At 49.1% G+C, this 27500-nt stretch overlaps 1 protein-coding gene across 1 annotated transcript in view; it reads right to left on the reverse strand.

The window, feature by feature from the left end:
- The window catches only part of LOC139409794 (EH domain binding protein 1), a 388012-nt gene that overhangs the window by 125675 nt on the left and 234837 nt on the right, over positions 1 to 27500 (reverse strand). The window contains exons 14-18 of the mRNA XM_071155208.1: positions 22934 to 23116; positions 21189 to 21651; positions 20842 to 21131; positions 15909 to 15944; positions 15553 to 15699 (exon numbers count right to left, since the gene is read on the reverse strand). Of these exons, the coding sequence (XP_071011309.1) occupies positions 15553 to 15699; positions 15909 to 15944; positions 20842 to 21131; positions 21189 to 21651; positions 22934 to 23116 (1119 nt within the window). The remainder of the gene's footprint in view (positions 1 to 15552; positions 15700 to 15908; positions 15945 to 20841; positions 21132 to 21188; positions 21652 to 22933; positions 23117 to 27500) is intronic.

Genomic DNA, 27500 nt, shown 5'->3' on the forward strand with positions numbered 1-27500 from the left:
ATCTATGGGGAGGGTTTAGAGAGGGGTCCAGAAACACACCAGCGCCCCCAGACAAAGGTCTGCTTCCCTGGGGTGGAGAGAGACACAGCTACCTCCTCTCTGGATCATCACAGTTAGCTTAGCACGATCCGCTAACTATCATACAACATCCATAGGTTACTGTTAAGCCCGACAACTGGGTTGTATTCACTAGACACCAAACGGGCCCAAACGGGGTGGGACCTACCTGAATTTGCCCAATAATGTTTTGCTACGGTGTGAAGTAATGAATTAACAGGACCCAGCTTCCAGCACCAATGAGCAAAAACCTTCAATTCACTACCCACCATTACGACATGACAAATATGCTGATTCTGAAAATGTTGTGTTTCTCTGCAACAACATGTTTGGGACTCAGGAGGACTTGACAAGTAGACGCCTAAACCTTAACAGATCAGATACTCGTCCCCACACTAGAAGGACTAACAGATCAGATACTCGTCTCCACACTAGAATAACTAACAGATCAGATACTCGTCTCCACACTAGAAGAACTAACAGATCTGATACTCGTCTAAACACTAGAAGGACTAACAGATCAGATACTCGTCTCCACACTAGAATAACTAACAGATCAGATACTCGTCTCCACACTAGAAGAACTAACAGATCTGATACTCGTCTCCACACTAGAAGGACTAACAGATCAGATACTCGTCTAAACACTAGAAGGACTAACAGATCAGATACTCGTCTCCACACTAGAAGGACTAACAGATCTGATACTCGTCTCCACACTAGAAGAACTAACAGATCAGATACTCGTCTCCACACTAGAATAACTAACAGATCAGATACTCGTCTCCACACTAGAAGAACTAACAGATCAGATACTCGTCTCCACACTAGAAGAACTAACAGATCAGATACTCGTCTCCACACTAGAAGAACTAACAGATCAGATATTCGTCTCCACACTAGAAGAACTAACAGATCAGATACTCGTCTCCACACTAGAAGGACTAACAGATCAGATACTCGTCTCCACACTAGAAGAACTAACAGATCAGATACTCGTCTCCACACTAGAAGGACTAACACATCAGATATTCGTCTCCACACTAGACGAACTAACAGATCAGATACTCGTCTCCACACTAGAAGGACTAACACATCAGATACTCGTCTCCACACTAGAAGGACTAACAGATCAGATACTCGTCTCCACACTAGAAGAACTAACAGATCAGATACTCGTCTCCACACTAGAAGAACTAACAGATCAGATACTCGTCTCCACACTAGAAGAACTAACAGATCTGATACTCGTCTCCACACTAGAAGAACTAACAGATCAGATACTCGTCTCCACACTAGAAGGACTAACAGATCAGATACTCGTCTCCACACTAGAAGAACTAACAGATCAGATACTCGTCTCCACACTAGAAGAACTAACAGATCAGATACTCGTCTAAACACTAGAAGAACTAACAGATCAGATACTCGTCTCCACACTAGAAGGACTAACAGATCAGATACTCGTCTCCACACTAGAAGGACTAACAGATCAGATACTCGTCTCCACACTAGAAGAACTAACAGATCAGATACTCGTCTCCACACTAGAAGGACTAACAGATCAGATACTCGTCTCCACACTAGAAGAACTAACAGATCAGATATTCGTCTCCACACTAGAAGAACTAACAGATCAGATATTCGTCTCCACACTAGAAGAACTAACAGATCAGATATTCGTCTCCACACTAGAAGGACTAACAGATCAGATACTCGTCTCCACACTAGAAGAACTAACAGATCAGATACTCGTCTCCACACTAGAAGAACTAACAGATCAGATATTCGTCTCCACACTAGAAGAACTAACAGATCAGATACTCGTCTCCACACTAGAATAACTAACAGATCAGATACTCGTCTCCACACTAGAAGGACTAACAGATCAGATACTCGTCCCCACACTAGAAGAACTAACAGATCAGATACTCGTCTCCACACTAGAAGAACTTACAGATCAGATACTCGTCTCCACACTAGAAGGACTAACAGATCAGATACTCGTCTCCACACTAGAAGAACTAACAGATCAGATACTCGTCTCCACACTAGAAGGACTAACAGATCAGATACTCGTCTCCACACTAGAAGGACTAACAGATCAGATACTCGTCTCCACACTAGAAGGACTAACAGATCAGATACTCGTCTCCACACTAGAAGGACTAACAGATCAGATACTCGTCTCCACACTAGAAGGACTAACAGATCAGATATTCGTCTCCACACTAGAAGAACTAACAGATCAGATACTCGTCTCCACACTAGAAGAACTAACAGATCAGATACTCGTCTCCACACTAGAAGGACTAACAGATCAGATACTCGTCTCCACACTAGAAGAACTAACAGATCAGATACTCGTCTCCACACTAGAAGGACTAACAGATCAGATACTCGTCTCCACACTAGAAGAACTAACAGATCAGATACTCGTCTCCACACTAGAAGAACTAACAGATCAGATACTCGTCTCCACACTAGAAGAACTAACAGATCAGATACTCGTCCCTACACTAGAAGGACTAACAGATCAGATACTCGTCTCCACACTAGAAGGACTAACAGATCAGATACTCGTCCCTACACTAGAAGAACTAACAGATCAGATATTCGTCTCCACACTAGAAGAACTAACAGATCAGATATTCGTCTCCACACTAGAAGAACTAACAGATCAGATACTCGTCTCCACACTAGAAGAACTAACAGATCAGATACTCGTCTCCACACTAGAAGGACTAACAGATCAGATACTCGTCTCCACACTAGAAGAACTAACAGATCAGATACTCGTCTCCACACTAGAAGAACTAACAGATCAGATACTCGTCTCCACACTAGAAGGACTAACAGATCAGATACTCGTCTCCACACTAGAAGAACTAACAGATCAGATACTCGTCTCCACACTAGAAGAACTAACAGATCAGATACTCGTCTCCACACTAGAAGGACTAACAGATCAGATACTCGTCCCCACACTAGAAGAACTAACAGATCAGATACTCGTCTCCACACTAGAAGAACTAACAGATCAGATACTCGTCTCCACACTAGAAGGACTAACAGATCAGATACTCGTCTCCACACTAGAAGAACTAACAGATCAGATACTCGTCTCCACACTAGAAGAACTAACAGATCAGATACTCGTCCCCACACTAGAAGGACTAACAGATCAGATACTCGTCTCCACACTAGAAGGACTAACAGATCAGATACTCGTCTCCACACTAGAAGAACTAACAGATCAGATACTCGTCTCCACACTAGAAGGACTAACAGATCAGATACTCGTCTCCACACTAGAAGGACTAACAGATCAGATACTCGTCTCCACACTAGAAGGACTAACAGATCAGATACTCGTCTCCACACTAGAAGGACTAACAGATCAGATACTCGTCTCCACACTAGAAGAACTAACAGATCAGATACTCGTCTCCACACTAGAAGGACTAACACATAAAGCAACTAATTTCTCTCCCTCCCTCCCTCCCTCCCTTTCTCTCTCCCTCCCTCCCTTTCTCTATCCCTCCCTCCCTTTCCCTTTCTCTCTCCCTCCTTCCATCCCTTCCTTCCCAAATGAGTGCCATTACATCTCCACACCTAAAGCCCTCGACAAGCTTCACGTGTGTAGATGTTAATGTGTGTAGATGTTAATGTGTGTAGATGTTAATGTGTGTAGATGTTAATGTGTGTAGATGTTAACGTGTGTAGATGTTAATGTGTGTAGATGGTAATGTGTGTAGATGTTAACGTGTGTAGATGTTAACATGTGTAGATGTTAATGTGTGTAGATGTTAATGTGTGTAGATGTTAATGTGTGTAGATGTTAACGTGTGTAGATGTTAACGTGTGTAGATGTTAACGTGTGTAGATGTTAACGTGTGTAGATGTTAACGTGTGTAGATGTTAACGTGTGTAGATGTTAATGTGTCTAGATGTTAATGTGTGTAGATGTTAACGTGTGTAGATGTTAATGTGTCTAGATGTTAATGTGTCTAGATGTTAACGTGTGTAGATGTTAACGTGTGTAGATGTTAATGTGTGTGTGCTGGGTGGAGTCTGATTTCTTGTTGTTGCAACGTGCACCTTTTGGGAACATGATACGTCACCGGTCCAGACTCCAAACAGCAACAGTCACAAGGGGGCGACAGAGGTTTTCTTGTTTGTCTTCACATTTGTGGTGAAAGCTAAAGAAGAGTATTTTGTGTTGTCTTCCCCTTCTAGCCAGTTGGCTCAACACTGCACATTTGCTAGCTTTTATCTTCACACATCTCAATGTGAAATAATCTGATTTATAATTAAATTATATGCAAATACTATTATACGAGTAACCTAAGACATTTCCCCAATTTGATATCAGGCTTCAATGTCTTCACTCATCATGTTTAGTCAAGGAGAACAACGAGCACATGGCTCTCTGTTTCGAGGTTTCAAAACAGCCATGAATAACTATCACTTCTAAACCAAATAGCCTTTTGGGGAATCTAACAAGGATACAACGACGTTTAGTTTATAGTTTAAACAGCCGCTGAGGTTATATTTGCTTATGAATGTGAAATAGGCTGTTTACACTTAATGCCAAGCTAAACCGTGACAGCAATCTTAAAAGTTGATCAGCTTCCCACATCGCCAAGTGGATGAATCTGATTTGTAATGAAATAATACTGAATGTCCAGGCAGAGATTCTTCCACAACCGTGTCCCCGTGTGATTTGCTGCGTGTCCCCGTGTGATTTGCTGCGTGTCCCCGTGTGATTTGCTGCGTGTCCCCGTGTGATTTGCTGCTTCAATGTATTCGCTCACATATCAGCAGAAAAATACAACGGCATCATGTTTTGGTCGCGGAGAGAAAAAGCCCCCCATCTCACAGCTGTTTTTACCAATAGCCTGGAATCACTAGTTATTACTTCTAAACAACATACATATATTATATATTTGAGGGGGGGGGGGGGGGGGGGGGGGGGGGTTCAGAAAAGGCTCCAATGTCGTTTGGTTTATTGTTTGAACAGTCGGTGAGATTCTAATTGGCTTCAGAATGGAGAATAGGCTGCTTTGATGCATAGAGCCTGTAGTTAGGATCAAGCCTGTAGCCTATAGTTAGGATCAAGCCTGTAGCCTATAGTTAGGATCAAGCCTGTAGCCTGTAGTTAGGATCAAGCCTGTAGCCTATAGTTAGGATCAAGCCTGTAGCCTGTAGTTAGGATCAAGCCTGTAGCCTATAGTTAGGATCAAGCCTGTAGCCTATAGTTAGGATCAAGCCTGTAGCCTATAGTTAGGATCAAGCCTGTAGCCTATAGTTAGGATCAAGCCTGTAGCCTATAGTTAGGATCAAGCCTGTAGCCTATAGTTAGGATCAAGCCTGTAGCCTGTAGTTAGGATCAAGCCTGTAGCCTGTAGTTAGGATCAAGCCTATAGTTAGGATCAAGCCTGTAGCCTATAGTTAGGATCAAGCCTATAGTTAGGATCAAGCCTGTAGCCTATAGTTAGGATCAAGCCTATAGCCTATAGTTAGGATCAAGCCTGTAGCCTATAGTTAGGATCAAGCCTATAACCTATAGTTAGGATCAAGCCTATAACCTATAGTTAGGATCAAGCCTATAACCTATAGTTAGGATCAAGCCTGTAGCCTATAGTTAGGATCAAGCCTATAACCTATAGTTAGGATCAAGCCTGTAGCATATAGTTAGGATCAAGCCTATAGTTAGGATCAAGCCTATAGTTAGGATCAAGCCTATAACCTGTAGTTAGGATCAAGCCTGTAGCCTATAGTTAGGATCAAGCCTATAGTTAGGATCAAGCCTATAACCTATAGTTAGGATCAAGCCTATAACCTATAGTTAGGATCAAGCCTATAACCTATAGTTAGGATCAAGCCTGTAGCCTATAGTTAGGATCAAGCCTATAACCTATAGTTAGGATCAAGCCTATAGTTAGGATCAAGCCTATAGTTAGGATCAAGCCTATAACCTGTAGTTAGGATCAAGCCTGTAGCCTATAGTTAGGATCAAGCCTATAGTTAGGATCAAGCCTATAGTTAGGATCAAGCCTATAGATAGGATCAAGCCAGTAGCCTATAGTTAGGATCAAGCCTGTAGCCTATAGTTAGGATCAAGCCTATAGCCTATAGTTAGGATCAAGCCTGTAGCCTATAGTTAGGATCAAGCCTATAGTTAGGATCAAGCCTATAGTTAGGATCAAGCCTATAGTTAGGATCAAGCCTATAACCTATAGTTAGGATCAAGCCTATAACCTATAGTTAGGATCAAGCCTATAACCTATAGTTAGGATCAAGCCTATAACCTATAGTTAGGATCAAGCCTGTAGCCTATAGTTAGGATCAAGCCTATAGTTAGGATCAAGCCTATAGTTAGGATCAAGCCTATAACCTGTAGTTAGGATCAAGCCTGTAGCCTATAGTTAGGATCAAGCCTATAGCCTATAGTTAGGATCAAGCCTATAGCCTATAGTTAGGATCAAGCCTATAGCCTGTAGTTAGGGATCAAGCCTATAGCCTACAGTTAGGATCATTCCTATAGCCTATAGTTAGGATCAAGCCTATAGCCTATAGTTAGGATCAAGCCTGTAGCCTATAGTTAGGATCAAGCCTGTAGCCTATAGTTAGGATCAAGCCTGTAGCCTGTAGTTAGGATCAAGCCTGTAGCCTATAGTTAGGATCAAGCCTGTAGCCTGTAGTTAGGATCAAGCCTGTAGCCTATAGTTAGGATCAAGCCTGTAGCCTGTAGTTAGGATCAAGCCTGTAGCCTATAGTTAGGATCAAGCCTGTAGCCTATAGTTAGGATCAAGCCTGTAGCCTATAGTTAGGATCAAGCCTGTAGCCTATAGTTAGGATCAAGCCTGTAGCCTATAGTTAGGATCAAGCCTGTAGCCTATAGTTAGGATCAAGCCTGTAGCCTGTAGTTAGGATCAAGCCTGTAGCCTGTAGTTAGGATCAAGCCTATAGTTAGGATCAAGCCTGTAGCCTATAGTTAGGATCAAGCCTATAGTTAGGATCAAGCCTGTAGCCTATAGTTAGGATCAAGCCTATAGCCTATAGTTAGGATCAAGCCTGTAGCCTATAGTTAGGATCAAGCCTGTAGCCTGTAGTTAGGATCAAGCCTGTAGCCTATAGTTAGGATCAAGCCTATAGCCTATAGTTAGGATCAAGCCTGTAGCCTATAGTTAGGATCAAGCCTGTAGCCTGTAGTTAGGATCAAGCCTGTAGCCTATAGTTAGGATCAAGCCTATAGCCTATAGTTAGGATCAAGCCTGTAGCCTATAGTTAGGATCAAGCCTATAGCCTATAGTTAGGATCAAGCCTATAGTTAGGATCAAGCCTATAGCTCTCTCTCCAACACTCTCTCTCTCTCTCCTATAGTTAGGATCAAGCCTATAGCCTATAGCTCTCTCTCCAACACTCTCTCTCTCTCTCTCTCTCCTATAGTTAGGATCAAGCCTATAGCCTATAGCTCTCTCTCCAACACTCTCTCTCTCTCTCTCTCTCTCTCTCTCTCTCTCTCTCTCCTATAGTTAGGATCAAGCCTATATCCTATAGCTCTCTCTCCAACACTCTCTCTCTCTCTCTCTCTCTCTCTCTCCTATAGTTAGGATCAAGCCTATAGCCTATAGCTCTCTCTCCAACACTCTCTCTCTCTCTCCTAAAGTTAGGATCAAGCCTATAGCCTATAGCTCTCTCTCCAACACTCTCTCTCTCTCTCTCCTATAGTTAGGATCAAGCCTATAGCCTATAGCTCTCTCTCCAACACTCTCTCTCTCTCTCCTATAGTTAGGATCAAGCCTATAGCCTATAGCTCTCTCTCCAACACTCTCTCTCTCTCTCTCCTATAGTTAGGATCAAGCCTATAGCCTATGGCTCTCTCTCCAACACTCTCTCTCTCTCTCTCCTATAGTTAGGATCAAGGTACCGAGCATCATTGACGCATTACAATTTTCATGTGGCGCCACAAGGAGACGCTCCTTATGTGAAGAAAATTTACATCGCAACACTGCGCTATACTCCGTGGGGCCCGTCTCCGTAGGTTCTCTCCCTTCACCTCTCCCTTCACCTCCTCCCTCTCCTCTCCCTTCACCCCCTCCCTCCCTCTCCTCTCCCTTCATCTCCTCCCTCTCCCTTCCCTTCACCTCCTCCCTCTCCTCTCCCTTCACCTCCTCCCTCTCCTCTCCTTTCACCTCCTCCCTCTCCTCTCCCTTCATCTCCTCCCTCTCCTCTCCCTTCACCTCCTCCCTCTCCTCTCCCTTCACCTCCTCCCTCTCCTCTCCCTTCACCTCCTCCCTCTCCTCTCCCTTCACCTCCTCCCTCTCCTCTCCCTTCACCTCCTCCCTCTCCTCTCCTTTCACATCCTCCCTCTCCTCTCCCTTCACCTCCTCCCTCTCCTCTCCCTTCACCTCCTCCCTCTCCTCTCCCTTCACCTCCTCCCTCTCCTCTCCCTTCACCTCCTCCCTCTCCTCTGCCTTCACCTCCTCCCTCTCCTCTCCCTTCACCTCCTCCCTCTCCTCTCCCTTCACCTCCTCCCTCTCCTCTCCATTCACCTCCTCCCTCTCCTCTCCCTTCACCTCCTCCCTCTCTTCTCCATTCACCTCCTCCCTCTCCTCTCCATTCACCTCCTCCCTCTCCTCTCCATTCACCTCCTCCCTCTCCTCTCCATTCACCTCCTCCCTCTCCTCTCCCTTCACCTCCTCCCTCTCCTCTGCCTTCACCTCCTCCCTCTCCTCTGCCTTCACCTCCTCCCTCTCCTCTCCCTTCACCTCCTCCCTCTCCTCTCCATTCACCTCCTCCCTCTCCTCTCCCTTCACCTCCTCCCTCTCCTCTCCATTCACCTCCTCCCTCTCCTCTCCATTCACCTCCTCCCTCTCCTCTCCATTCACCTCCTCCCTCTCCTCTCCATTCACCTCCTCCCTCTCCTCTCCCTTCACCTCCTCCCTCCTTCCCTTTCCCCTACATTAGTGGCATCTGGACACCTAGAGGAACTTATTTCTCCCTCCATCCCTCCCTCCCTCCCTCCCTCTCCTCCCTCCTTGCCTGTTTTAACTGAATTAATATATTCTGTATGCATGCTAAACCACAAAGTAGCTATGCACACACGTATGCATGCATGCACACACACACACACACACACACACACACACACACACACACACACACACACACACACACACACACACACACACACACACACACACACACACACACACACACACACACACACACACACACACACACACACACACACACACACACACACACACACCACACACACACACACAGCCTAATCAAAACAAGGCATCAAGTAATCTCATCTGAATTGCTGACAACTATCAGCTGACAGGAGAGGCTAGAAGGGGGATTCTTTTAATCAATCTATTCTATAAAAAAAGTGAAACAATTCAATAATTCCTCTCCTCCTTCCCCTCCCTCGTTCCCTAATGCTTCCCTTATTAGTGTCGTCCTTGGGAAATAAGGAGTTAGATGAAATGAAAGGAGGGAGGGAGAGCAGTCGCCTACTCAAACACCTTAAAGGAGGCAATGAGGCGTCCATCTTGGCTTCACAGCATTAACAACAAGGGGACAGACGGTAGAGGACTTCTGGCTCCATGAGAACAGACTGGTTTAATTCTGGTTCTCTTCTGAACAACTTGAAAGTCTCTGACTGGTGCTTCTTGGAAGGTTGTCCGTGTTTGTGGTTAAGATTATTATGCTGAATTTGTTATTCCTAAAGCCCACGGACGCGCGCACACACACACACACACACACACACACACACACACACAGCAACCATGTAATTGAAGGGCATCATGTCCTTCTGGGATGCAGACAATGAACAGCGGCACAAAGCTGACACTTTATACATATTTTATTACTGAAAGGTTCATTTCATTTTCTCTTCAAATCCTTGGTCATCAGTCAGAACCGTCACTCTCTCTCTCCAACACTCACTCTCTCTCTCCCCAACACACACTCTCTCTCTTTCCCCAACATACACTCTCTCTCTCCCCAACACACACTCTCTCTCTCCCCAACACTCTCTCTCTCTCTCTCTCTCTCCCCAACACTCACTCTCTCTCCCCAACACTCACTCTCTCTCCCCAACACTCTCTCTCTCTCCCCAACACTCTCTCTCTCTCTCTCTCTCTCTCTCCCCAACACTCTCCCTCTCTACCCAACACTCACCCTCTCTCCCCAACACTCACCCTCTCTCCCCAACACTCACCCTCTCTCCCCAACACTTACCCTCTCTCCCCAACACTCTCTCTCTCTCCCCAACACTCACCCTCTCTCCCCAACACTCTCTCTCTCTCTCTCTCTCTCCCCAACACTCACTCTCTCTCCCCAACACTCACTCTCTCTCCCCAACACTCTCTCTCTCTCTCTCCCCAACACTCTCTCTCTCTCTCTCCCCAACACTCTCCCTCTCTACCCAACACTCACCCTCTCTCCCCAACACTCACCCTCTCTCCCCAACACTCACCCTCTCTCCCCAACACTTACCCTCTCTCCCCAACACTCTCTCTCTCTCCCCAACACTCACCCTCTCTCCCCAACACTCACCCTCTCTCCCCAACACCGACTCTCTCTCTCCCAACACACACTCTCTCTCTTTCCCCAACATACACTCTCTCTCTCCCCAACACACACTCTCTCTCTCCCCAACACTCACTCTCTCTCACCCCAACACTCACTCTCTCTCTCCCCAACACTCACTCTCTCTCTCCCCAACACTCACTCTCTCTCTCCCCAACACTCACTCTCTCTCTCCCCAACACTCACTCTCTCTCTCCACAACACTCACTCTCTCTCTCCACAACACTCACTCTCTCTCTCCACAACACTCACTCTCTCTCTATCCCCAACACTCGCCAATGTGTCGGAGGAAACACCGTACACCTGGCGACCTGGTTAGCGCGCACTGCACCCGGCCCGCCACAGGAGTCGCTAGTGCGCGATGAGACAAGGACATCCCTACCGGCCAAACCCTCCCTAACCCGGACGACACTGGGGAAACTGTGCGGGGGGTAAGCGAGAGGGAGGGGGGGAGTAAGAGAGAGGGAGAGGGGGTAAGAGAGAGGGAGAGGGGGGGAGTAAGAGAGAGGGAGAGGGGGTAAGCGAGAGGGAGGGGGGGAGTAAGAGAGAGGGAGAGGGGGGTGTAAGAGAGAGGGAGGGGGGGTAAGAGAGAGGGAGAGGGGGGGTAAGAGAGAGGGAGAGGGGGGGTAAGAGAGAGGGAGAGGGGGGGTAAGAGAGAGGGAGAGGGGGGTGTAAGAGAGAGGGAGAGGGGGGGTAAGAGAGAGGGGCAGTAAGAGAGAGGGAGGGGGGGGTAAGAGAGTGGGACAGGGGGGAGTAAGAGAGAGGGGCAGAGAGTGGCACCAAGTTTCTGAAAGAGAGAGGTACCAAAAACCTAACCCTTTTGACCTTAGCAGGCCCCTGTGGGCATCCTGAAAAGAGCCTGAGCAGAAGTTAATAAGGAAGGATCCTTGAGGAGGCCCTCAACTGCCCGCTCACAATCCTGCCTTTGTCACCAGTTACACAGAGCAGGAGGGGGGAGGTGTGGAGCAGGAGGAGGGAGGCGTGGAGGAGGAAGGGGAGGCATGGAGGAGGAAGGGGAGGCATGGAGCAGGAGGGGGAGGCGTGGTGGAGGAAGGGGAGGGGTGGAGGAGGAGGGGGCAGGCGTGGAGGAGGAGGGGGAGGCGTGGAGGAGGAGGGGGAGGCGTGGAGCAGGAAGGGGAGGCTTGGAGGAGGAAGGGGAGGCTTGGAGGAGGAAGGGGAGGCTTGGAGGAGGAGAGTGAGGTGTGGAGGAGGAGGGGGAGGCGTGGAGGAGGAGAGGGAGGTGTGTAGCAGGAGGGGGAGGCGTGGAGGAGGAGAGGGAGGCGTGGAGGAGGAAGGGGAGGGGTGGAAGAGGAGGGGGAGGCGTGGAGGAGGAGGGGGAGGCTTGGAGCAGGAGGGGGAGGCGTGGAGGAGGAGAGGGAGGCGTGGAGGAGGAGAGGGAGGCGTGGAGGAGGAGAGGGAGGCTTGGAAGAGGAAGGGGAGGCTTGGAGGAGGAGAGGGAGCCGTGGAGGAGGAAGGGGAGGCTTGGAGGAGGAGAGGGAGGCGTGGAGGAGGAAGCGTGGAGCAGGAGAGGGAGGCGTGGAGGAGGAGGGGGAGGCGTGGAGGGGGGAGGGGGGAGGCGTGGAGGAGGAAGGGGAGGCATGGAGGAGGAAGGGGAGGCATGGAGCAGGAGGGGGAGGCGTGGAGGAGGAAGGGGAGGGGTGGAGGAGGAGGGGGGAGGCGTGGAGGAGGAGGGGGAGGCGTGGAGGAGGAGGGGGAGGTGTGGAGGAGGAAGGGGAGGCTTGGAGGAGGAGAGGGAGGCGTGGAGGAAGAAGGGGAGGGGTGGAAGAGGAGGGGGAGGCGTGGAGGAGGAGGGGAGGCTTGGAGCAGGAGGCGTGGAGGAGAGGGAGGTGTGGAGGAGGAGAGGGAGGCTTGGAGGAGGAAGGGGAGGCTTGGAGGAGGAGAGGGAGCCGTGGAGGAGGAAGGGGAGGCTTGGAGGAGGAGAGGGAGGCGTGGAGGAGGAAGCGTGGAGCAGGAGAGGGAGGCGTGGAGGAGGAGGGGGAGGCGTGGAGGAGGAGGGGGGAGGCGTGGAGGAGGAGGGGGGAGGCGTGGAGGAAGAGGGGGGAGGCTTGGAGGAGGAGGGGGGGCGTGGAGGAGGAGGGGGGAGGTGTGGAGGAGGAGGGGGAGGCGTGGAGCAGGAGGGGGAGGCGTGGAGCAGGAGGAAGGGGAGGCTTGGAGGAGGAGAGGGAGGCGTGGAGGAAGAAGGGGAGGGGTGGAAGAGGAGGGGGAGGCGTGGAGGAGGAGGGGAGGCTTGGAGCAGGAGGCGTGGAGGAGAGGGAGGTGTGGAGGAGGAGAGGGAGGCTTGGAGGAGGAAGGGGAGGCTTGGAGGAGGAGAGGGAGCCGTGGAGGAGGAAGGGGAGGCTTGGAGGAGGAGAGGGAGGCGTGGAGGAGGAAGCGTGGAGCAGGAGAGGGAGGCGTGGAGGAGGAGGGGGAGGCGTGGAGGAGGAGGGGGGAGGCGTGGAGGAGGAGGGGGGAGGCGTGGAGGAAGAGGGGGGAGGCTTGGAGGAGGAGGGGGGGCGTGGAGGAGGAGGGGGGAGGTGTGGAGGAGGAGGGGGAGGCGTGGAGCAGGAGGGGGAGGCGTGGAGCAGGAGGGGGGAGGCGTGGAGGAGGAGGGGGAGGCGTGAAGGAGGAGGGGGGGCGTGGAGGAGGGGGGAGGCGTGAAGGAGGGGGGAGGCGTAGAGCAGGAGGGGGGAGGCATGAGGGGGGAGGCATGGAGGAGGAGGCGTGGAGCAGGTGGGGGAGGCGTGGAGCAGGAGGGGGAGGCGTGGAGCAGGTGGGGGAGGCGTGGAGCAGGTGGGGGAGGCGTGGAGCAGGTGGGGGAGGCGTGGAGCAGGAGGGGGAGGCGTAGAGCAGGAGGGGGAGGCGTGGAGCAGGATGGGGGAGGCGTGGAGCAGGAGGGGGAGGCGTGGAGCAGGAGGGGGAGGCGTGGAGGGGGAGGCGTGGAGGAGGAGGGGGAGGCATGGGGAAAAGAGCATCTCTGTCAAATGTGGGAGTGGGAAGGAGGGAGCAGTTTGGAAATGGCTTTTCAAAGTCACAAGGTAAAGGAGGTGTCATTGAAACAGAGCGAGAGAGAGATGGAGGAAGGAAGAGAAAAGAGGACAAAGCAGTGTGGAGTGGAGGGGAAGGAGAGGTATAGAATGTTCTCTCGCTACATGACATGAGAAGTAGAGTCAGCAAAGTGGCCAAGCTTGAAAAGGATGAAGGTTCCACTCTGTGGATTCTCTTCTTCTGTCCATTTAGGGCTTTCTGACACAGTTCACTGTACTGAGAACAGTCCCAATGACAGCCCTGTCACAGACTCACTCTGCCTACAACACACACACTGACGGACACACACACCATGACTTCTAGTCCCTTTACCCCTACCTACAGTATACTGCTGTTACTGTCTATTATCTATCCTTTACCCCTACCTACAGTATACTGTTGTTACTGTCTATTATCTATCCTTTACCCCTACCTACAGTATACTGCTGTTACTGTCTATTATCTATCCTTTACCCCTACCTACAGTATACTGCTGTTACTGTCTATTATCTATCATTTACCCCTACCTACATTATACTGCTGTTACTGTCTATTATCTATCCTTTACCCCTACCTACAGTATACTGCTGTTACTGTCTATTATCTATCCTTTACCCCTACCTACAGTATACTGCTGTTACTGTCTATTATCTATCCTTTACCCCTACCTACAGTATACTGCTGTTACTGTCTATTATCTATCCTTTACCCCTACCTACAGTATACTGCTGTTACTGTCTATTATCTATCATTTACCCCTACCTACATTATACTGCTGTTACTGTCTATTATCTATCCTTTACCCCTACCTACAGTATACTGCTGTTACTGTCTATTATCTATCATTTACCCCTACCTACAGTATACTGCTGCTACTGTCTATTATCTATCATTTACCCCTACCTATATGTTCATAGCTACCTCAATTACCTTGTACCCCTGCTCATGGGCTCAGTACTGGTACTTCCTGTATACAGGAAGTATTTATACTTCCTGTATATAGCCATGTTATTACCTTGTATTTCCTGTATATAGCCATGTTATTACCTGGTACTTCCTGTATATAGCCATGTTATTACCTGGTACTTCCTGTATATAGTCATGTTATTACCTGGTTCTTCCTGTATATAACCATGTTATTACCTGGTACTTCCTGTATATAGCCATGTTATTACCTGGTACTTCCTGTATATAGTAATGTTATTACCTAGTACTTCCTGTATACAGTCATGTAATTATTACTTGTTATTCATTATACACTGTGTATTTATTCCTTGTGTCTCTAGTTCTAGTTTGTATCTTTAACTCTGCATTGTTGTAAAATAACCTACACCCGTTGTTTACCAAGCATGTGACCAAGAACATTTGATTTGAAGTGTCTCAAAACACCCACATAAAAAACAGGAGCACACAATCTCCAAGTATCTCTCTCTCTCTCTCTCTCTCTCACACACACACACACACACACACACACACACACACACACACACACACACACACACACACACACACACACACACACACACACACACACACACACACGAACTCCAAGTCACACACACACAAACTCAAAGTCACACACACACAAACTCAAAGTCACACACACACAAACTCCAAGTCACACACACACACAAACTCCAAGTCAAGCACACACACACTCCAAGTCACACACACACACACTCCAAGTCACACACACACTCCAAGTCACACACACACACACACACACTCCAAGTCACACACACACACACTCCAAGTCACACACACACACACTCCAAGTCACACACACACACACTCCAAGTCACACACACACACACACTCCAAGTCACACACACACAAACTCCAAGTCACACACACACTTACGTCAGTGACTTGTGGTGTTTTAACTGGGGCTGAGTTAGTTGAACTGGCTGTGTGCTTGCTGCCGGCCTTCATGGCAGCATCCCGCCGGGCCTGCTCCAGGAGAAGCCTGGCTCTTTCCTTCAGCTCCTCCTGCCGAGACTGCACCTTCTGTGGGGGAGAGACGAGAGACACGGGGGATGGGGTGGAGGTCAGGGAGAGTAATTAAGACAACTACACGGTTCTGTTGTAATACTTTATCAATTCTGTCCTCATCCTCAATCTATCAGGGTTAGATTTACACACAGCCTTACTGAGACACATCCCTGACATGACTCTCTCGCTACCCCGCTCTTTCTATCTCTCTCTCACACACTCACCTTTTCCACTGGGGATCTGGGGACGGGCGTTGGCTCCTGAGAGAGAGAGGAGAGAGGAGAGAGAGAGAAGAGAGAGGAGAGAGAGAGGAGAGAGAGAGGAGAGGAGAGGAGAGAGAGGAGAGAGACAGAGAGGAGAGACAGAGAGGAGAGACAGAGAGGAGAGACAGAGGAGAGAGAGAGAGAGAGAGGAGAGAGAGAGGAGAGGAGAGGAGAGAGACAGAGAGGAGAGACAGAGAGGAGAGACAGAGGAGAGAGGAGAGAGAGAGGAGAGAGACAGAGGAGAGAGAGAGAGGAGTGAGAGAGAGAGGAGAGAGAGAGAGAGAGGAGAGAGAGAGAGAGGAGAGACAGAGAGGAGAGAGAGAGAAAATGAGGAAAAAGCGAGCAGTATAATAAATGTAATGTGATCCACTAGATGATGGTCCATTTCAGCGAAGGGCCCTCCTCTCTACTGCAGTATAAGCCTCCTTCTCTAATGGCACCCTGTTCCCTACATAGAACCCAATGGGCCCTGGTCAAAAGAAGGACCCTACATAGTGAATAGGGTCACATTTGGGACCCACCCTACAGTATATGTGAGTGATATTGGTACAGGTGAAGGCTGTGGGATGACTATCTGTCCTTAGTGTTGGAGTTACAGCAGCAGGGGCTGTGTCCCAAACGCCACTCGTTTCCTTACATAGTGCACTAGGGCCCATCCGACCGCTGGTTAAAAGGAGTGCACTACTTAGGGAACAGAGGTGTGATGTGGGACTCAGCCTCCCTGTCACTATCACCACAGACCTTTCTCATTACAGGGAGCTACGCAACGGTGAAGTAGTGGAGAGAAGGTGACAACCCAGGACGGACAGCGCTCACACACACACACACACACACATACACACACACACACACACACACGAGTGAGCAAGCATGGCAACAAGCACACACACACACACACACATACACACACACACGCACACACACGCACGCACACACACGCACGCACACACACGCACACACACACACACACACACACACACACACACACACACAAGCATGGCAACAAGCACACACACCAATATGCATGCACGACCACTTGCACACACACGCACAGGCTCACACACACACACACACACACACACACACACACACACACACACACACACACACACACACACCCATCTTTCCATTGCCTCCCTATCCACACGGCCATCTGCAGTAATCCACGGTGCAGAATAGACAGGGACAGGCATAAACCGCGGCTTGGCGCGCTGAACCCAACTAAGTCCATGTTTCAGAAACTAAGTCCACGGTTTAAATGGTTTAGAACCCAATGACAAGAAGCTTGTCCTCGCTGAAAAGCAAAGGCCTCTGTAATAATGGATGACTACCACAAGGCAGGTTAATGTGAAGGCCTCTGTAATAATGGATGACTACTACAAGGCAGGTTCATGTGAAAGCCTCTGTAATAATGGATGACTACTACAAGGCAGGTTCATGTGAAAGCCTCTGTAATAATGGATGACTACTACAAGGCAGGTTCATGTGAAGGCCTCTGTAATAATGGATGACTACTACAAGGCAGATTCATGTGAAGGCCTCTGTAATAATGGATGACTACTACAAGGCAGGTTCATGTGAAGGCCTCTGTAATAATGGCTGACTACTACAAGGCAGGTTAATGTGAAGGCCTCTGTAATAATGGATGACTACTACAAGGCAGGTTAATGTGAAGGCCTCTGTAATAATGGATGACTACTACAAGGCAGGTTAATGTGAAGGCCTCTGTAATAATGGATGACTACTACAAGGCAGGTTCATGTGAAGGCCTCTGTAATAATGGATGACTACTACAAGGCAGGTTCATGTGAAGGCCTCTGTAATAATGGCTGACTACTACAAGGCAGGTTGATGTGAAGGCCTCTGTAATAATGGATGACTACTACAAGGCAGGTTCATGTGAAAGCCTCTGTAATAATGGATGACTACTACAAGGCAGGTTCATGTGAAGGCCTCTGTAATAATGGATGACTATCACAAGGCAGATTCATGTGAAGGCCTCTGTAATAATGGATGACTACTACAAGGCAGGTTCATGTGAAGGCCTCTGTAATAATGGCTGACTACTACAAGGCAGGTTAATGTGAAGGCCTCTGTAATAATGGATGACTACTACAAGGCAGGTTCATGTGAAGGCCTCTGTAATAATGGATGACTACTACAAGGCAGGTTAATGTGAAGGCCTCTGTAATAATGGATGACTACTACAAGGCAGGTTCATGTGAAGGCCTCTGTAATAATGGCTGACTACTACAAGGCAGGTTAATGTGAAGGCCTCTGTATTAATGGCTGACTACTACAAGGCAGGTTCATGTTTATTGGTATAAATCTTATCCTGGAGGCAGAACTGACAGATTCCCCAGCTGCAAAGTCGATATTCATGAAAACAAAAAAAATTAGCTTTTTTGGTCTTAATTTAAAGTTAAGATGAGGATTAGGGTTAGCAGTGTGGTTAAGGTTAGGGTTAGGCATTAGGGTTAGCAGTGTGGTTAAGGTTAGGATTAGGCATTAGGGCTAGCAGTGTGGTTAGGGTTAGGCATTAGGGTTAGCAGTGTGGTTAAGGTTAGGGTTAGGCATTAGGGTTAGCAGTGTGGATAAGTTTAGGGTTAGCAGTGTGGTTAGGGTTAGGCATTAGGATTAGCAGTGTGGTTAAGGTTAGGGTTAGGCATTAGGGTTAGCAGTGTGGTTAAGATTAGTGTTAAGCATTAGGGTTAGCAGTGTGGATAAGTTTAGGCATTAGGGTTAGCAGTGTGGTTAACCTCACTAGGGTAGAGGGCACTATTTTCACCTCAGGATGAAAAGCTTGTCCAAAATAAACTGCCTGCTACTCAGGCCCAGAAGCTAGGATATGCATATAATTAGTAGATTGGGATAGAAAACACTCCAAAGTTTCTAAAACGTAAAAATAATGTCTGCGAGTATAACAGAACTGAAATGGCAGGCGAAAACATGAGGAAAATCCATCCAGGAAGTGCCGTTATTTTGAAATGGCTGTTTTTCCAATGAAAGCCGATTCACCATTTAAAGGGATATGACCCAGATTCTGTTCCCTGTGGCTTCCACTAGTTGTGAACAGTCTTTAGACATCGTTTCAGGCTTTTATTCTGAAAAATTAGGGAGAATTACAACTCTGAGTGAGTGGATAGTAGGATGTCCCCAGAGCTGTTTGCTGCGCCCGACCGAGAGCGCGCCTTTCTTGTTTTTCTTTTATATTGACGACGCTATTTTCCAGTTGAAATATTATTGATTATTATGACTAAAAACAACCTGAGGATTGATTATAAACATCGTTTGACATGTTTCTACAAACTTTACCGGTACTATTTGTAATTTTCTTCTGCCTGTTGTGACCGCATTTTGAGGATTACTGAACAAAACGCGCCAACAAAATGGAGGTTTTTGGATATAAAGAGGGACTTTATCGAACAAAACAAACATGTATTGTGTAACTGGGAGTCTTGTGAGTGCAACCATACGAAGATCATCAAAGGTAAGTGATTCATTTGATTGCTATTTCTGACTTTCGTGACTAATCTACTTGGCTGGTATGTAATGTTTTGTGTGCCGAGCGCTGTCCTCAGATTATCGCATGGTTTGCTTTCGCCGTAAAGCCTTTTTGAAATCTGACACGGCGGCTGGATTAACAACAAGTTAAGCTTTATTTTGATGTTTTACGATTGTGATTTGATGAAAGTTAAACATTTATAGTAATTTAATTAGAATTTGGCGCTCTGCAATTCCACCGGATGTTGGCCAGGTGGGACTGTAGCGTCCCACACCACCTAGAGAGGTTAAGGTTAGGATTAGGCATTAGGGTTAGCAGTGTGGTTAAGGTTAGGGTTAGGCATTAGGGTTAGCAGTGTGGTTAGGGTTAGGCATTAGGGTTAGCAGTGTGGTTAAGGTTAGGCATTAGGGTTAGCAGTGTGGTTAAGATTAGGCATTAGGGTTAGACATGTAGTTAAGATTAGGCATTAGGGTTAGACATGTAGTTAAGGTTAGGCATTAGGGTTAGCAGTGTGGTTAAGATTAAGGTTGACTATGATTTGATGACTATGAGGCTGTGCCAGCTAGTGGCCACTCTGCAGAGCTGAACAAGGTTCAACCTGCTACAACCGGGTCACGCCGGAAATAACGGACATCTGGAGTTTTCCAAGTCGGACCACAAAGCCATAACAGTGATGCTAATCATTTAATATACAGTGGTGACGTAGACGTAGCATTATGACTGCAGTGACCTCCACCGCGACCTTTCAAGGTGTTAAACGGTGTTATGATCGAGGGGTTAAGGCAGGCAGACAGGCGTGTGTGTGTGTGTGTGTGTGTGACTGCCAGAACGGAGGCGTGTCCTGTGAAGCGTATCCACGCAGCCAGAGCACAACCTGCCATCACACAGCGGGATGAGAAATATAATGAAAAATATAATGAAATGTCAAAAGAGCTTGTGGGATGTTTGGGTAATGTTAGCGCCTCTCCACCTGACGGCTGCTCGGGCCCACGGTGACAACATCTGAAACGGGATGGGAAGCAGCAGTTTTCTCCGTAGCAGAAACCCATCAGAAGCACCACATGCTGTTTGACTGGATCGGTGTTTCTCAACTCTGCCTCTTCAGCACGAAGCTACACTGTTACATTCATCAGGTTGTAGCTTCGGACAAGAGCACCTGATTACACTGATCACTGACGAGAAGATGAGTAGTTTAATTAGGTGCGGCAGGGATGAAATAAACGCGTGGAGGTGAGGAAAGAACCGTCGTTAGTGTGTTGACCTGTTAAGAGTCAGAGTGTCTACAGCTGGTGTCCTTAAAGGTCTCACCAAACGGTGTACGAACCTGAGATATAATTAATCAGTCTATCTATCAATCAATCAAATCAGTAGGAATGTCTAGACATTTACCTGTTTAGTGGGCGTGTCAGCGTGGATGTCAGGGGTGGGGTTGCTGCAGTCGGAGGCGGTCTCAGACTCAGAGTGACGGAGGCTGGCCCTCTTCTTCTTGATGAGGTCAGCATCACGGTTGTAGGAGAAGCCCAGCTTGTGGGAGGAGGGAGGCGAGGCCCCTGGGGGCCCCGAGGTTCCTTGCCGTGTAGGGGACCCTGAATCTAGGGCCCCGTTGTCTGGGGCTCCATCCCTCATCCCTTCCTGCTCCCTCATCTCCTTCTCCGTCCCTCTCTCCGTCTCCGTCTCCCTCTCCGTCCCTCTCTCCGTCCCTCTCTCCGTTCCTCTCTCCGTCCCTCTCTCCGTACCTCTCTCCGTCCCTCTCTCCATCCCTCTCTCCATCCCTCTCTCCGTCCTCAGAGGGAGCTGGCTCAGGTCCAGGGTGACTGCCTTCAGGGATAGTTGTAATTGATGGCGATCGTCTCCCAGAGGTGTGGTGGCAAGGGAGCGAGGCGCTGCTCTGGGGTGGGAGGACTCTGTGGCGGTGGGGGGTAGAGCCGCGCGGGGCAAGGGGAGGGGGGGCGAGGTGAGAGAGGAGGGGGACACCCCAAAGTCAGGGAGGGAGAAAGACACAGTCTCACTTTTCCTCACCACCTCCATCTCCTCCTCCTCTTTCCCCACGGCTCCATTGGTGGCGCTAGCGCCGTTAGCTCCAATGCTAACGTCCCCACTGGATCCAGTGGTCTGGGCATTAGCGTCACTGACGTTTAGCTCGGCATAGAACTTGTCCTGGCCGATGGAGGCGTTGGTGTCTGTCTCGAAATCTCCCACCTTAATGACAAGAATAATAATAACATTTTAATTTAGTTGTATAACTCTTTCTCACAAACCCCCCCAGCTAATATGAGTTTCGCTGGGACACAGCGAGTCAAACATCCTCCCCCAGGCTGGGAACTAGTTGTTGAAAGTCACTGAATCAAAATAAATAAAGACATCCTGATGACCTCACACGGGGACATTTTCTCAGAGACCCTAATGACCTCACACGGGGACATTTTCTCAGAGACCCTGATGACCTCACACGGGGACATTTGCTCAGAGACACTGATGACCTCACACGGGGGACATTTTCTCAGGAGACCCTGATGACATCACACGGGGACATTTGCTCAGGGGACCCTGATGACCTCACACGGGGACATTTTCTCAGAGACACTGATGACCTCACACGGGGACATTTGCTCAGGGGACCCTGATGACCTCACACAGGGACATTTGCTTAGAGACCCTGATGACCACACACGAGGACATTTGCTCAGAGACCCTGATGACCTCACACGAGGACATTTACTCAGAGACCCTGATGACCTCACACGGGGACATTTACTCAGAGACACTGATGACCTCACACGGGGACATTTACTCAGGAGACCCTGATGACCTCACACGGGGACATTTACTCAGGAGACCCTGATGACCTCACACGGGGACATTTGCTCAGGAGACCCTGCTGACCTCACACGGGGACATTTGCTCAGGAGACCCTGATGACCTCACACAGGGACATTTGCTCAGAGACCCTGATGACCTCACACGGGGACATTTGCTCAGGAGACCCTGATGACTTCACACGGGGACATTTTCTCATTTATTCTCTTTGACAACAGAACTTAGAAAAAAGCAGTTTCCAAATAGAGTATAGAAACAGTGGTATGGTACTGGAGATGAATACGAGGTTTAACAGGTGAAGTGGCCCCATAGAGTCTAGAAACAGTGGTACTGGAGGTGAATACGAGGTTTAACAGGTGAAGTGGCCCCAGAGTCTAGAAACAGTGGTACTGGAGGTGAATACGAGGTTTAACAGGTGAAGTGGCCCCATAGAGTCTAGAAACAGTGGTATTGTGCTGGAGGTGAATACGAGGTTTAACAGGTGAAGTGGCCCCATAGAGTCTAGAAACAGTGGTATTGTGCTGGAGGTGAATACGAGGTTTAACAGGTGAAGTGGCCCCATAGAGTCTAGAAACAGTGGTATTGTGCTGGAGGTGAATACGAGGTTTAACAACATCAACAGACCCACCTTGTATGTTTTAATACAGAACATCAACAGACCCACCTTGTATGTGCTGCGGCTGCTGTTGGCTTCTATCTGCACCACGTTGAGTTCCTCTCCACTGAAGTGGGCTCTGATCTGGTAGAGGTACGTCATGACGGTCAGCTTGTCAGGGATGGCCAGCAGAACCATGTCAGATGGCTCCAACAGACGACTGATGCCCAGGTTGGCAAAAACATCATACGCCTGCGCAGACACACAGGGTTAAACACATCTCATTACTACACCAAACCAGCCGTTACCAAACTAAACCACTTACACAGGAACACATCTCATTACTACACCAAACCAGCCGTTACCAAACTAAACCACTTACACAGGAACACATCTCATTACTACACCAAACCAGCCATCACCAAACTAAACCACTTACACAGGAACACATCTCATTACTACACCAAACCAGCCATCACCAAACTAAACCACTTACACAGGAACACATCTCATTACTACACCAAACCAGCCATCACCAAACTAAACCACTTACACAGGAACACATCTCATTACTACACCAAACCAGCCATCACCAAACTAAACCACTTACACAGGAACACATCTCATTACTACACCAAACCTAATGACTTAGAGAGGAGGAGTGGGGGGGTGAGACAGTGAGGGGGTTGAGGAGATGAGGGTAGAGGGGGATGACAGAGGAGGAGTGTGGGGGGGGGGGTGAGGCAGTGAGGGGGTTGAGGAGATGAGGGTAGAGGGGGATGGGGGGTGAGGAGATAAGGATGAGAGAGGAGGAGTGGGGGGTGAGACAGTGAGGGGGTTGAGGAGATGAGGGTAGAGGGGGATGAGAGAGGAGGAGTGTGGGGGGGGTGAGACAGTGAGGGGGTTGAGGAGATGAGGGTAGAGGGGGATGAGACAATGAGGGGGTTGAGGAGATGAGGGTTGAGGAGATGAGGATGAGAGAGGAGGAGTGGGGGGTGAGACAGTGAGGGGGTTGAGGAGATGAGGGTAGAGGGGGATGACAGAGGGGGATGACACAGGAGGAGTGGGGGGTGAGACAGTGAGGGGGTTGAGGAGATGAGGGTAGAGGGGGATGACAGAGGAGGAGTGGGGGGTGAGACAGAGAGGGGGTTGAAGAGATGAGGGTAGAGGATAGAGAGGGATGAGAGAGGAGGAAGTGGGGGGTGAGACAGTGAGGGGGTTGAGGAGATGAGGGTAGAGGATAGAGAGGGATGAGAGCGGAGGAGTGGGGGGCGAGACAGTGAGGGGGTTGAGGAGATGAGGGTAGAGGGTAGAGGGGGATGAGAGAGGAGGAGTGTGGGGGGGGGGGTGAGACAGTGAGGGGGTTGAGGAGATGAGGGTAGAGGGGGATGGGGGGTGAGGAGATAAGGATGAGAGAGGAGGAGTGGGGGGTGAGACAGTGAGGGGGTTGAGGAGATGAGGGTAGAGGGTAGAGGGGGATGAGAGAGGAGGAGTGTGGGGGGGGGTGAGACAGTGAGGGGGTTGAGGAGATGAGGGTAGAGGGGGATGAGACAATGAGGGGGTTGAGGAGATGAGGGTTGAGGAGATGAGGATGAGAGAGGAGGAGTGGGGGGTGAGACAGTGAGGGGGTTGAGGAGATGAGGGTAGAGGGGGATGACAGAGGGGGATGACACAGTAGGAGTGGGGGGTGAGACAGTGAGGGGGTTGAGGAGATGAGGGTAGAGGGGGATGACAGAGGAGGAGTGGGGGGTGAGACAGTGAGGGGGTTGAAGAGATGAGGGTAGAGGATAGAGAGGGATGAGAGAGGAGGAAGTGGGGGGTGAGACAGTGAGGGGGTTGAGGAGATGAGGGTAGAGGATAGAGAGGGATGAGAGCGGAGGAGTGGGGGGCGAGACAGTGAGGGGGTTGAGGAGATGAGGGTAGAGGGTAGAGGGGGATGAGAGAGGAGGAGTGTGGGGGGGGGGGGTGAGACAGTGAGGGGGTTGAGGAGATGAGGGTAGAGGGGGATGGGGGGTGAGGAGATAAGGATGAGAGAGGAGGAGTGGGGGGTGAGACAGTGAGGGGGTTGAGGAGATGAGGGTAGAGGGTAGAGGGGGATGAGAGAGGAGGAGTGTGGGGGGGGGTGAGACAGTGAGGGGGTTGAGGAGATGAGGGTAGAGGGGGATGAGACAATGAGGGGTTGAGGAGATGAGGGTTGAGGAGATGAGGATGAGAGAGGAGGAGTGGGGGGTGAGACAGTGAGGGGGTTGAGGAGATGAGGGTAGAGGGGGATGACACAGGAGGAGTGGGGGGTGAGACAGTGAGGGGGTTGAGGAGATGAGGGTAGAGGGGGATGACAGAGGAGGAGTGGGGGGTGAGACAGTGAGGGGGTTGAAGAGATGAGGGTAGAGGATAGAGAGGGATGAGAGAGGAGGAAGTGGGGGGTGAGACAGTGAGGGGGTTGAGGAGATGAGGGTAGAGGATAGAGAGGGATGAGAGAGGAGGAAGTGGGGGGCGAGACAGTGAGGGGGTTGAGGAGATGAGGGTAGAGACAGAAAACAAGAGACCTTTTCACACTGCATCGTTCTTAGCCCCAGGCTAGACTGGCCCCAGGCTATCTTAACCCAAGGATAGACTGGCCCTGGGCTAAGGATTCCCACTTGTATTCCAAAGCCCGGTGCAAACGGACAAACAACATGCGACCGATGTTAAACAATAAGACAGGTGTTAACACCATGTCCCCTGTATAAACACCATGTCCCCTGTATAAACACCATGTCCCCTGTGTTAACACCATGTCCCCTGTGTTAACACCATGTCCCCTGTATAAACACCATGTCCCCTGTGTTAACACCATGTCCCCTGTATAAACACCATGTCCCCTGTGTTAACACCATGTCCCCTGTATAAACACCATGTCCCCTGTATTAACACCATGTCCCCTGTATTAACACCATGTCCCCTGTGTTAACACCATGTCCCCTGTGTTAACACCATGTCCCCTGTGTTAACACCATGTCCCCTGTATTAACACCATGTCCCCAGTATTAACACCATGTCCCCTGTATTAACACCATGTCCCCTGTATTAACACCATGTCCCCTGTATTAACACCATGTCCCCTGTATTAACACCATGTCCCCTGTGTTAACACCATGTCCCCTGTGTTAACACCATGTCCCCTGTATTAACACCATGTCCCCTGTATTAACACCATGTCCCCTGTATTAACACCATGTCCCCTGTATTAACACCATGTCCCCTGTATTAACACCATGTCCCCTGTGTTAACACCATGTCCCCTGTATTAACACCATGTCCCCTGTATAAACACCATGTCCCCTGTATAAACACCATGTCCCCTGTATAAACACCATGTCCCCTGTATAAACACCATGTCCCCTGTATTAACACCATGTCCCCTGTATTAACACCATGTCCCCTGTATAAACACCATGTCCCCAGTATTAACACCATGTCCCCTGTATTAACACCATGTCCCCTGTATTAACACCATGTCCCCTGTATTAACACCATGTCCCCTGTATTAACACCATGTCCCCTCTATAAACACCATGTCCCCTGTATTAACACCATGTCCCCTGTGTTAACACCATGTCCCCTGTATTAACACCATGTCCCCTGTATTAACACCATGTCCCCTGTATTAACACCATGTCCCCTGTATTAACACCATGTCCCCTGTATTAACACCATGTCCCCTGTATAAACACCATGTACCCTGTATCAACACTATGTCCCCTGTATTAACACCATGTCCCCTGTATAAACACCATGTCCCCTGTATAAACACCATGTCCCCTGTATAAACACCATGTCCCCTGTATAAACACCATGTCCCCTGTATAAACACCATGTCCCCTGTATAAACACCATGTCCCCTGTATAAACACCATGTCCCCTGTGTTAACACCATGTCCCCTGTGTTAACACCATGTCCCCTGTATTAACACCATGTCCCCTGTATAAACACCATGTCCCCTGTATAAACACCATGTCCCCTGTTTTAACACCATGTCCCCTGTATTAACACCATGTCCCCTGTATTAACAACATGTCCCCTGTATTAACACCATGTCCCCTGTATTAACACCATGTCCCCCCATGTCCCCTGTATTAACACCATGTCCCCTGTATTAACACCATGTCCCCTGTATAAACACCATGTCCCCTGTATCAACACCATGTCCCCTGTATTAACACCATGTCCCCTGTATTAACACCATGTCCCCTGTATAAACACCATGTCCCCTGTATCAACACTATGTCCCCTGTATTAACACCATGTCCCCTGTATAAACACCATGTCCCCTGTATAAACACCATGTCCCCTGTATAAACACCATGTCCCCTGTATAAACACCATGTCCCCTGTATAAACACCATGTCCCCTGTATTAACACCATGTCCCCTGTATTAACACCATGTCCCCTGTATAAACACCATGTCCCCTGTATTAACACCATGTCCCCTGTATTAACACCATGTCCCCTGTATTAACACCATGTCCCCTGTGTTAACACCATGTCCCCTGTGTCTGGCCTGTATAAACCTCACTGTCTGCCTTTTCCAACAATGTTTCACTTGAGAAATTCGATCTGGCCGCTGAACAGAGAACGCTGTGAACAAACGAGAC

Source organism: Oncorhynchus clarkii, chromosome 1 (assembly GCF_045791955.1).
Source record: "Oncorhynchus clarkii lewisi isolate Uvic-CL-2024 chromosome 1, UVic_Ocla_1.0, whole genome shotgun sequence".
Classification (NCBI taxonomy): Eukaryota; Metazoa; Chordata; class Actinopteri; order Salmoniformes; family Salmonidae; genus Oncorhynchus; species Oncorhynchus clarkii.